The 12951-nt window shown below is 43.7% G+C and overlaps 1 protein-coding gene across 1 annotated transcript in view; it reads right to left on the minus strand.

The window, feature by feature from the left end:
- Intu (inturned planar cell polarity protein) overlaps nt 1-12258 on the minus strand; it is a 65611-nt gene extending 53353 nt beyond the window's left edge. Inside the window, exon 1 of the mRNA XM_038347584.1 lies at nt 12036-12258. Within this exon, the coding sequence (XP_038203512.1) occupies nt 12036-12181 (146 nt within the window). The 5' untranslated portion in view covers nt 12182-12258. The remainder of the gene's footprint in view (nt 1-12035) is intronic.
- Nucleotides 12259-12951: the final 693 nt, after the last annotated feature.

Raw genomic sequence — 12951 nt, forward strand, 5'->3', positions numbered from 1 at the left:
ATGGTCACCCAACCTGAGAAAGACAGTCCCACCTTCCCGTGTGGGAAGGGCAGCAGGCTTGGTAGTAGAGATGAGGGCGGGGTTAGAGTTTTAAAGAAGGGGGGACAGATCAAGCAGGCAGAGTGCTACCAAAGAAAACCAATGAAGACGGGGAAGGAAAGAACCTTTTCTTTAATCTATTGGGCTATACTTTTTAAAATAAAACTTATTTAGGCTTGCACCTGTAATTCCAGCACTTAGGAAACTGAGGCAGGAGGACTGGGCTACACAGTGAGTTCCAGGCTACAAAGTGAGACCCTATCTCAAAAGCCAAAAACAAAGCAAAACAACAACAAAACTAATTCAGAGGCTGGGAAGATGGTTCGGTGGGTAAGGTATTGCTGCGCAACTATGAGGACCTGAGTTCAGACCCCCAGCACCCACATAAAGTGTTGGACTCAGGGAGGACATTGCACCGTGGAGTCCTCTGAATTAACATGTTCCTTCTAGGAGGGAAGGGGAGGCTCAGGAGATTCAGGAGATAAAGAAAATGCCACACGTCTGGGAAAGTAAAAACTTGACAGTTTTAGAAGACCCAGATTTACAGAAAGAGCAGGAACTTCAGGAGAAGAGACTCTAAACAGCAGCTGCACAGGGGAGATGCTTGGGCCTGTGGAGCCGCCCACATGCTGTGCACAGGGGAGATGCTTGGGCCTGTGGAGCCGCCCACATGCTGTGCACAGGGGAGATGCTTGGGCCCGTGGAGCCGCCCACATGCTGTGCACAGGGCTCTAGGGCTGCAGCTTCTGGGGTCTTCCTACATTCTGGGTGAAGCATATGCTTTTGAGGTATCCCTGCCCCTTGAAAGTAACCCCTTATAACTCCTGTTAGTGACCCCACAGATCATCACTGACTCACCAAGTCAGACACTGCTGTCTACTCTGCAGTGAGTAAACACATATGTGTTGTGACTTCTGAGAAAAATCCATCACACAACGACATGGTAGCACATGTCTAGCTCCAAGGGCGAGCTCCAGGTTCAGTGAGAGACTCTGTCTCTAAAAGTAGGGTAGAGTGCAATAAAGGCCCAGCAATATCACCTCTGGCCTCTACGTGTGGTACCTGGGCAAACACATCCATAAAACCCGTATTCCCAAATGTGCTTGTGTACACACACACACACACACACACACACACACACACACACACCACTAACCCAGCCACCGTGTAGTTATAGCTCACTTTGGACATCTCAAAGTTCACATTAGTCATTGAAAGTATTGACTGAACCCACAGAAGCCAGCTGCCTGGAAAACATGGGTAAGCGTCCTATCTGCATGGGGAACACTTGGGATGGCTTCAGCTAGAATGAAGCCATGCATCGGGTAAGCATCCTATCTGCATGGGAAACACTGGGGATGGCTTCAGGCTAGAATGAAGCCATGCATCATGTACTTTGTTTAGATAACAATTTTCAAAAAAGCAGCATTCATCTTTCCACAAACTGCAACCATGGCCGAAACCAACCAGTTATAATCATAGTCCGCAATGAGCCTAGCTGTAACCTCTAATTTCTGCACAACGCCTCATTAGCAGTAATAGTAAGGAGAGTAAAGCCACACTTTACATAATTCATCCTGTGGCTGTAAAAGAGGATAGATGGGAAGTCGGTCGTTAGGTGCCCAAATTATTGCCATTAAGATGGAAAGAGCATTAAACGGCAACAACACGCATGCTGTGGCAATAAACTGATGGCTCTGTTCTGTTCTGAGGCACAGGCTGCCTTCCGACTGCCATTCTTTGAAGTGACACTGGTTTGTCACCATGTGGGGAGAGTCTTAAGCTGAGCGCCCAGGCAGGAAAGGGTCTAGTTCACCCAACAGAAGTCTCCTTTCCTTTCATGGGTGTTTATTAGCAACTCTGATTCTTGCATTAAATTTTTGTCAAGTACTGCTTTCTGAATACCATAAAAACTAGTCCCCAAAGTATCCTATCCTATCACTATCGTGGTCTGTACAGATGGTTAGTACATAGGTCAGCATAGCTGGTTAGTACACACGGTCTGTATAGCTGGTTAGTACATATGTTCAATATAGCTGGTTAGTAACACATGGTCAGTATAGCTGGTTAGTACACACAGTCTGTACAGATGGTTAGTACACACAGTCTATCTAGCTGGTTAGTACACACGGTCTGTATAGCTAGTTAGTACAAATAGTCTATATAGCTGGTTAGTACACACGGTCTATATAGCTGGTTAGTACACATAGTCTGTATAGCTGGTTAGTACACACAGTCTATACAGATGGTTAGTACACATGGTCTGTATAGCCGGTTAGTAACACACGGTCTGTATAGCCGGTTAGTAACACACGGTCTGTATAGGTGGTTAGTACACAGTTAGTATAGCTTGTTAGTATACACACAGTCTGTATAACTGGTTAGTACACACAGTCTGTACAGATGGTTAGTACACATGGTCTGTATATCTGGTTATTAACACATGGTCTGTATAGCTGGTTACTAACACACAGTCTGCATAGCTGGTTAGTAATGCATGGTCTGTATAGCTGGTTAATATATACAGTCTGTATAGTTGGTTAGTAACACAGATTTTTCAAGTGTACATTAATCATAAAAAAGTAAAGCAATAGGTGGCTAAAGACACCAAAACTAACACGTCACTGGTCTAGATGGTTCCAGTACTCAGCATCACTTTAGATGCTCAGTGGCACTTACATCACCAGGCACATATATGGGGCGCTTCAACCTCACCTGTCCTTGAAGTCAGTGTTTAGCATCCCACAGTTCTGATCTGCGGATTCCAGATGGCTGAGCCTCCTGGAAGCCTTTAGGTGACAAGTGAACAATAACCTTTTCTAAAATTATTTTTATTTTATGTGCATGGGTCGTATCCCTGGGAACTGAAGTCACAGACAGCTGTGTGCTGCCATGTGTGCTGGATGGAGGGGGGAGGGCCTTGGACTTCCAGCAGGGCAGGGTACCCTGCCCTCTCTTAGGACTGGAGGGGGAGGAGGAAGGGTGAGCGGGGGAGCGGGAGGGAGGAAGGAAGTGGAAATTTTGATTGGTATTATTTATAAAGTAACAAAAAAGAACAATAAAATAAAAAAGTACATTACTGCTGACTCTTGAAGTCACTACAAAAATGTGAACTGAAACAGCTAGATTTAATTCCTGCTCTAAAAGAATTTTTTGGGTTCATTTTTGATTTAAAGAAGGTTGCAAAGGTGCTCCTACGTTCCCATAAAACTGTTCCCCCGTGTTAACATCTTACCCAGCTGTTACTCGCTTGCCAGTAAGAGGCTGATGCTGGCCTGTGAGCTGACTGCAGACTCCCATTAGCTGTTACCGCTCTTCTATTACCGGTCTGTTTGGGCTCCAGGATTCCACCCAGCAGATCGTGTTGCTGCTGTCATCAGTTCTCCCTCGCCTCTTGTGGTTTATGAGTTTCTCAGCCCTTGCGTGGTCTCCCCCATCCACCTCTTGGTTAAGGCGATGTCTGCCCAGTGCCCTGTTCTACAGCCAGTTGTTAACTCCCGTTTTTCTTTGGCTCCCTAACTCTCCCCCACCATTTCCCTTTTGTGCCTTCCACATGTATCATCATGGGTTCTTTCTCAGCTTCTCTTCCCCACTAAACAAAGGTTTCTGTTTGTTTTTTTTCACTTTGTGTTTTATTTATTATTATTGTGTATTTGCAGGTGTGTGTGTGCAAGTACAAATGTGCCATGTGGCATGTGTGAGAGCAGAGAACTCTGTGGAGTCCATTCTGTTCTTCCACCATGGGGGTCCCAGGAATCGAACTCAGGCTGTCCGGCTTAGCAGCAAGCAGTTTCATCTGCTGAGCCATCCAGATATCACAGTAGAAATGTTTACATTTACCACGGTGCCTGGCCTTGCAGATTTACTGCATTTTCTGCCCGCATGGATCTTGAGAAGATCCACACAGTATATATCCTGACCCGCACATTTCCTCATTTAAGTAAAATGGATATTTGCACTATCCCGAATAATTACATCCTCCTCCTCTTGAGAAAAGAACAGTGCATTTTTCCCAAAGTGGTCACCAAGTACTTAAATGATACTAGCAGGTATAACAGCAGGACAAGTGTAGACACGCAGAATAGAAAACCAAACAGGGGGTGATGAGGTGATGGTTAATCTCAATGTCAACCTTATGGGGTCTTGTATGGGGTCTTTCAACTGTATTTTAATAAAGACTGTCTAAAGATCTGAGAGTGAAGCAGTCCTACTGGTCAGCTTTACAGACAAGATCATGGTAACATATGTCTTTAATCTCAGTAGCCACACTAGTTGCCATGAAAATTGGAAGGTGCATGCCTTTAATCCCAGTGGTGCACATCTTTAATTCCAGCCCTGGAGAAGAATATAAAACAGAAGGAGACAGCTCTCAACACACAGTCTCATTCTGAGATTCCTGGAGGCAGGATCGCCATTTCAGACTGAGGTCAAGGTAAGAGCCGGTGGCTGTGTTGCTTTTCAGATCTTTAGGTTGACCAAAATTTAAATCAAAAGATATGTTACTTTGGAAAAGAGATTTTACTTTTCTTTCCACAGGAAGTGAGAGGCTATGGATTCATTCTTGGTTAAGAAAAATAAAGTTTGGTCAAGGAAGACTCCCTGAGAAATCTCCAATGGGAACAGATGACCCAGATGACTCAGCATTTCAGAGCACCTCTGCTGCAGTAACAGCTTCAAGACTGCTGGCTGAGATGATCCAGCCTCACAGAATACTCCAGTCAGGACTTGACCATAATCCTAAATTTTCTTTGGGTACCCATAAGATTATCAGCATCCCCAATCAGCAGGAAGTAGCCTAGAAAACTATGCCCACATTCCCCAAAATGGATTATGGATGTTTTTGTTTAATGTGTTGGTTACAAGCTGTTATAGATAATGGTCAGGAAAAAAAAGCTAAACAAAGAAACTTAGATTCAACGTTCTTGTTTTGGAAGAAAAAAAAAGAGGTCAGGGAGTGATGGTGCATGCCTTTAATCCCAGCACTTGGGAGGCAGAAACAGGAGGATGGATCTCTGTGAGTTCAAGGTCAGCTTGGTCTACAGAGCGAGTTCCAGGATGGGCTTCATAGCTACTGAGAGCTCCATAGCTACTGAGAAACCCTGTCTTGAAAAACTAAATAAATAAATAAATAAATGAAAGAGAGAGAGAGAGAGAGAGAGAGAGAGAGAAGAAAAAAGGGATATAGATATAATAGGATAATAAGGTAGATTACTGAATCTATGTTTTAACAGCAACTATTAGTTTTAAATGTTTTACACTGGTTTTACTTTTGTATTTTATATACAAATTTTGTATATTGATACAAATTTGAGATTAATTTTGTTAAAACATATTGTACATATATTTCTAATTTTGTTCAAGGTATTATACCTATACATCTCATTTAATAAAGTAATGCAAATTTCTAGTTCTTGAAAATTATTATTACCAACTGTTTAGGATAATAAAGAAATATAAGTTAGTAGTTAATCACCTAGTATAATTGAACTTGTAGTCAATTTTTCAAGGTCAAACAATTGTACAATTTAGATAGACAGGTCATCTTAAAACACTTCAGAGATATACAGAATATGGCATTTAAGATTTTTAAATAACATATATTCTTCTTTTTTATGACAATGATTCAGGTCTGCTCCTGGCAGCACCAATCTATTCAGAGAAGATAATGGGCATTGAAAAAAACTCTACATAGAGTTTACTTTCTTTGTGGCAAAAGTTAGCCACTGGGCAAGAAAATGCCCCTGCCTCGACTGCTGACAGTATGCTGTCCTAATTAGACAAGCAGGACACAAAATATCATGCTTCACAGAAAAGTCTGTCAGATATGCTAGGCCTGTAGGCTGAAGATGGATGCCTCAACAATGCAGAGGAACTTTGGGTGACTGTCCAGGCAGCCAGCTGTTTCTGTCACTGCTCATATTTTTTGGAAGTCACTTGCTTGCACTTCCTGCTTACTCAGGTAATGTTATTTCCTTCTTGGGTCTCTGAGGGAGTTGAAGATTAGATAGCTATAGTTATAGTTTACCAGACACAGAAAGCAAGTTATAATAGAAAGGAAATTAGGTATAAGACTTTGGACTTACCAAGATAAGATAGATAAGAAATATTTTCTCTGAATCTGTCAAATTTAAATGGACATTGTTGATATATTTATCACCTGTATATATTGTATATAGTCATTGTACTCATTGTATATAGTTTTGTATATTAGTTACAGCCTTCTTTTTTATTTTAGGCAAAAGGGGAAATGTAGTGCCATTTCAATTGTATTTTAATAAGTAAAGGCTGCCAGAAGATCTGAGAGTAAAACAGTCCCACTGGTCAGCCTTACAGACCAGGTTATGGTAACACACACCTTTAATCCCAGTAGCCACAATGACATGCAGCTTTAACCCCAGTAGCCACACTAGTTGTCATAGAATTGGGTGGTGCATGCTTTTAATTCCAGTGGTGCACACCTTTAGTCCCAGCCCTAGAGAGGATTATAAAATGGGAGGAAACAGCTTTCAACACATAGTCTTATTCTGAGATTCCTGGAGGCAGAATTGCTATTTCAGACTGAGGTCGAGGTAAGAGCCAGTGGCTGGCTGCTTTGCTTTTTGAATCTTCAGGTTGAACCCCAGTTTCTGACCCTGAGTTTTTATTAATCGTGCTTCAGGGTCTGTCCTTGATTCATTTCTGTTGTGTGATTAAACACCCTGACAAAAACAATGTATGGGAGAAAAGGTTGATTTTAGGTCACAGTTCCAGAGGCCCAGATCTACCATAGCAGGGTAACATGGTAACAGGAAGGAAGGTGTAAAGAGGAGCAGGAAGCTGGCCTATCATATTGTATTTGCATACAGGAAGCAGAGAGAAACAGCAAATAGGGTTAGGCCATAAACCCTCAAAAGCCCAACCCCAATGACATACTTCCTCCATTAAGGTTTCTTCTCCTAAAGGTTTCATAACTCGCCACTCGCCACCCAGATAGCATCACCAACTGGATACCAAATGTTTAAGGACATGAGCCTATGGGGTACATTTCATATGCAAAACACAACAGGATCTCCTAGGAGAAAGGTCTCTAAACAGGCCTGTGACTATCTAAATTAGGCTAGCTTCTGGGTATGCCTGTGACTATCTGGATTACGCTAGCCTCCGGGTATCCTATGACTATCTAGATTGGGCTAGCCTCTCGGTATTCTATGTCTATCTAGATTAGGCTAGCCACTGGGTAGGTTATGTCTATCTAGATTGGGTTAGTCTCTGGGTATGCTATGACTATCTAGATTAGGCTAGCCTCTGAGTATGCTATGACTATCTAGACTAGGCTAACCTCTGGGTATGCTGTGACTAGATTAGGCTAGCCTTAGGGTATCCCATGACTCTCTAGACTAGGCTAGCCTCTGGGTATGCTATGACTAGATTAGGCTAGCCTCAGGGTATCCCATGACTCTCTAGATTAGGCTAGCCTCTGGGTTTGCTATGACTATCTAGATTAGGTTAGTCTTTGGGTATCTTATGACTACCTAGTTTAGGCTAGCCTCTGGGTTTGCTATGACTGTCTAGATTAGGTAAATCTCCAGGCATGCCTATGAGAGATTATCTGCACTGGGTTAATTGCTGTACAAAGACCTACTACAAATGTAGATGGCACCATTTCATGAACTGGGTTTTTGGACTGAATAAAGAGGAAAAAGTTGTCTGACCATTAACTGATCTCTGATCCTTGACCATGGATAAGAGGAGACCTGCTGCCTCAAGTGCATGCTACTATGACTTCCCTCCCATGATGGTTTGTTCTCCTAAACTGTAAACCAAATAAGCCCTTCCTTCTATAAGGTAAGTATATTGTTACAGCAAGAGACAAGCATCTAATACATCAAGGAATTAATAGAATTCTGTCTGGCATATGTCCAGTAGGCGTCAGTCTGCCTGAGCTTTTCTGTGGTCCCCTGATAACATCTGAATTTCACCTCTGATAGTCTTCCAAAGGAAAACCATCATGCTAGATGCTGTAGCAGCTTGAATGTGGCAACCTCAGATGGACTGAAGTTTGTCTGGCCTCAGTCACCATGGGAACAACAGAAAAGCACGTCTGAGAAGACGGGGAAGCAGCTGAACCCATAACTAAGCACTCATTGTATGTAGTATCTTTCTGCACCAGGAGCGCAGCTCCATTGCAGCTATGACGATAATGACCCCATTCCTACTTCTCATCCTGCAGCCAATGGGCACACCTACATACTACAATGTAGGAATATGATCTAATGTGGGAAGAATCTAAACCACAGACCAGCAGCACATTCATGCTTATGCTAGGCTTTAATGTACTTTTATTTTATTAATCGTGGGATGAAATCTTGCTATGTAGCCCAAGCTAGGCTTAGAATTGCAATTCTCCTGCCTCCGCCTCCATAGTTTTCAGGATGACAGGCATGGCCCACTGAACCTACTGCACTTTTGAAAATTCAGCTGTCCAGAGAGCTAACTGAATGGCAGAAACACAAGAACCACACACACACACTCCTAGAGGGTAAATGGTAGAGAAATTAAGAAGAAGCCGACAAGGTTCTATGAAAAGGTAACATTTGAGTGGCGCCCTTTGGTGATGCTGACAAGTAGAAACAGAAAGAGGTTTCAAAGCCACAGAACAAAATGTAAAACGCTACAGGTATAAAAGAACGGCTGGACATTTCTGTGCAGGAGAACCCAAGTAGCTCAGAAGATGAAGGTGGGTGCTGGGGAGACGGTTCATTAGTCAGAGTGCTTGTTCCATAAGCATGAGGACCAGAACTAGAACCCAACAGGTTGGAGGGAAGAGGGCCACTTAGGCTTGGCACCCCAGCACTGAGGTGTGAACAGGAGGATCACTGGGGTTTGTAGATTGCCAGTCTGCCTCCAGGTTCAGTGAGAGACCTTTTCTTTCTTCTTTTAAAATATGTATTCATTTATTTTACATCCTGACTGCAAATCACCCCTCTTCCTATTCCTTTCTCCATCTCCCCTCTGCACCCCCTCAAACCCCAGTCCACACTTCCTCTATTACTATTCAGAAAGGGGCAGGCCTCCCATGGGTGTCAACAAAGCATGGCATATCAAGTTGCAATAGGACTAAGCTCTTCCCTATGTATTAAGGTTGGGCAAGGCAACTCAGTATAGGGAATAGGGTCCCAAAAGCCAGTCAAAGTGTTACAGACAGCACCTGCTCTCATTGCTAGGAGTCCCACAAGGAAACCAAGCTACACAACTGTCACATATATGTAGAGGGCCTAGGTTGGTCCCATGCAGGCTCCCTGATTGTCTGTCCAGACTCTTGTGAGTTCCTATGAGCCCAGGTTAGCTGTTTCTGTGGGTTTTCTTGTGATGTCCTGACATCTCTGGTTCATATAATCCTTCCTTCCTCTCTTCAGCAAGACTCCCCAACTTGGCCCAATGCTTGTCTGTGGGGAGAGACCTTTTCTTATGAAATCAAGGAGAATGACAGACAAGTGACCCAATATCCGCCACTGGTCTCGATGAGCACATGGGCACACACATATGTATACATATACCACACACACATAACAAAGATTAGATAAGCCAGGAAAAGAACTTTCGAAGTTATCCTAAGGAAGGAATCTAAATATGGGGAGTCACTGAGCTTTTGGGTAACGCAGGAAAGTAGTTTAGAACTATGCTGTCTTTTAAAGATTTACTTTAAATACATTTTTATTAATTCTTTGATAATTTCACAAAATTGTATTCTGATCATATTCACCCCAACTCTTCCCCCTAACTATTCCCAGATGCCCCCTCACCTCTGTTCCAACAACCTATTATTATTTAAGGACCCACCATGTCCAATAGTGTTGCCTATGCACTCTTGGATGTAGGGCCATTCACTGGGGCACCGTCTACCTATTAGGGACGATACTCTTAGAGAAAGCTGACTCACCCTTTCCCAGAAACCACCAGCTGTCCATAATACTTCGTCAGAGGTAGGGATTGATGAACCTCTTTCCTCTCCATGCTAGAATGCTAACTTGCTTGATCTTAGGGATCTTAGTGACAAATCTTTAGATCTGGATGTTAAATTTGGGGTGCCTACGGAGTCCAGAAAACCAGAATGGGGTCACCAATGGGGGAAAGAATGAAATGGACTTTTCTCCAATCAGGAGTACTGTGTTTGAAAAGTAAACTCTTGCAGCTGGCTGGAGGAATGACTGGCAAGAGAAGCAGAACGTCTTGTTAGAAGGAAGCCCAGAGTGTGAGGCTTTGTGTAAGGCAGAACGGAAATGGGGAGGGGTGAGGGATGGGAGCACAGCACAGATCCAGGACAATCAGAGACTCACCAAGCAGAAGGCGGTGTTGAGAGGATGGGTGAGAAACAAGGAAGAGAATTCTCCTCAACACACTGAGCTAGAGGTAGCATTCCTATGCCCATAGGAATAGTACACATGGTGTCCAGGCTAACATGTGTGACTAAGACGTGGAGAAACCGAACGTGGGAATGTCAGCCTAAGGCTTCCTAGAGCACAACTAAATAAGGTTCTGTATCATCTCCTCCTGGGGAACTCATGAAATAACCGTGTCCTGGTTAGTGTTAACTGCCAACCTGATACAGTCTAGAGACAATCTCAATTGAGGAACTGCCTAGATAGGATGGACCTGTGGAAAGCTCTGTAGGGGATTGTCTTGACCGTTAATTGATATAGGTCTCAACCCACTGTGGCCCTGAAACTATACAAGAAAGCCAGGTGAGCATAAGTGTGCCTGCCTACCAGCACCGCCCTCCACGCTTTCTGCCTTGAAGCTTGGCTGTGAAGTGAGCTCTTTGGTTCGGAGGGATTGTTATAGGATAAAGAGCAAGCAGACCTGTCTTCAAGGCCCTGCCTTGACTTCCCTCAGTAATGAATGGTAACCTGGAATCGTAAGACAAGTAAACCCTTTCTCCTCTAACTGGGTCATAATTTCCTATTGCAACAACAGCCATGAAACTAGAGCAAACCACAAATTTCTAAAGCATTTTTAAGATGACAATGATAACTTAAAAAAGTTGATATTCTCACATTTGTTCAAAATTTTAAGAATATAAGCTACCCCTATTAAGCTTCCAGAATGGATTTAAGCAGGGTTTTCCCCTCACTTTTAATGACAAGAAGAAAGTGTTACATACTGTTCGGTGAAGATGCTGTAACTGCTAGTTCTAACCACACATAAAATGTCATCCTAAAACTATGGATGACCAGTGGTCTGAACGCTTCCACTGCCAGGCATTCACTATAAGTCACCACTGGCTTCTCCAAGAAGTCCTTAATCCACAGCAACAGGTATGGATTATTCAAAAAAAATTACTGTGAATCAAAATAACTCATTCATGGTATTACCAATAATTCTGACTTGAAATAGAAAGCTCTGGGGTTGAATAGAAAAAATATAGCATGAATATCCATCCTGAAGCCAGAGAGGCTGTCTTGATAGTGAGGCTCTGAGGAGACTTCCTCTCTGCTATCTTTTTCTTTCCATTAAAAGGAAAACATCTCCATAGTTTAAAATAGTTGCCCTACAACATGTGTAGTTTCTCTTCCCTTGTAAATACGCAGAGGTCTGCAGGTGGAGAGGGACCTCAGAGGCTGGGTGAATTTGCTGCTCTTGGAGAAAACAGGAGTTCAGTTCCAAGCACTCACACAGTGGATCACAACCACTGGAAACTCTAGTTCCTGGGATTCAGCGCCTTCTTCTGGCCTATGTGGACATTGCACTCACGTGCACAAACACACAAAGACACATAGGTGCACACAATCAAAAATAGTAAAAAGTAAATCTTTAAAAAAAAATGCGCCAGAGTCCACGTCACAAGTAAGAAGGCAGTACTGCAGGACAGGGTTCAGGAGCAGCACAGACATCCTTCACAGAGCAGAGCCCACCGGGAGGCGGGCACCGCAGCAAGCCGACCAGCGCCGCGCCCACACGCCCGAACTCCGGGCCGAAGACCTGCAATCCCGAGGACCCGCCTTCCCCGGGAGCCTTACGTGTCGCTGCTGGCTGAGGAGCGGGAGTCCAAGTCGCTGGCCCCGGCTTCGGAATCGCCCTCCTCCTCTTCCTCCTCCTGTGAGGACAGGTCTCCGGGGAGCTCGGCCTGGCGCCCACGCGAGTCTCGCCACGCGGGGTCCGACATGGTCAAAATCGCGAGAGCTCCAGGTGGAAACACTCAGACCCCAGCGCCAGCCAGCCGCACCTCCAGCCGCGCCGCCATTTTGCCAGGCCGGGCCACGTGACCCCGATGTTCAGCTGCGATTGGCTGAAGCGCCGGTTGCCCGGGAGACAGAGAAGCTTCCCGGTGAAGACGCGGAGCATTGAAGAGAACCAATGAGTTCTTCCCACAGGCGTGCACTCTCTGCTCCGCGGTTCCCCAAGCAGAGAGTGAGGCAGACATTCTTTTCCCCCTTTCCCTTTTTTCTCTTCCAGGCTGATTATTTTACAGTTTTACTTTGTCCTGTTTTCTTTTTTTTTCTAGTTTTTTAAAAATGTGATCCAAAAGGATGGGTTCCATTTGGCCAGGTTTGTTGTTGTTGTATTGACAGAGCCTTAGAGATAAAGAGCTTTTGCATTCATGCACCCCTAGGTGCTAATGCAAATATTTCAGTTCTTTCTTTTTAAAAAACAATTTTAAATCTGATTTGTTAATACTTACATCAAGTATTTTTAAGGTACATAATAGCTATTACTGAGTCACTCATTGCCAACTCAATTACATTCAATCTCAATTCATATACTATGCGAAGTATTTGCATACAATGAAGTAAATAGTTCTCTATAATTAAATAAGAAACTGAAACTTAGAGAGGGTAAGAATGGTTATGCAGCTAGCAGGCAACAAAGTCAACCAAGAAATGAACTTTAATACAGCACACTACATTTTCTCCTCAGGAGCCACTTCTCCAGGTT

This window comes from Arvicola amphibius, chromosome 11 (genome assembly GCF_903992535.2).
Source record: "Arvicola amphibius chromosome 11, mArvAmp1.2, whole genome shotgun sequence".
In the NCBI taxonomy this organism is placed as follows: domain Eukaryota; kingdom Metazoa; phylum Chordata; class Mammalia; order Rodentia; family Cricetidae; genus Arvicola; species Arvicola amphibius.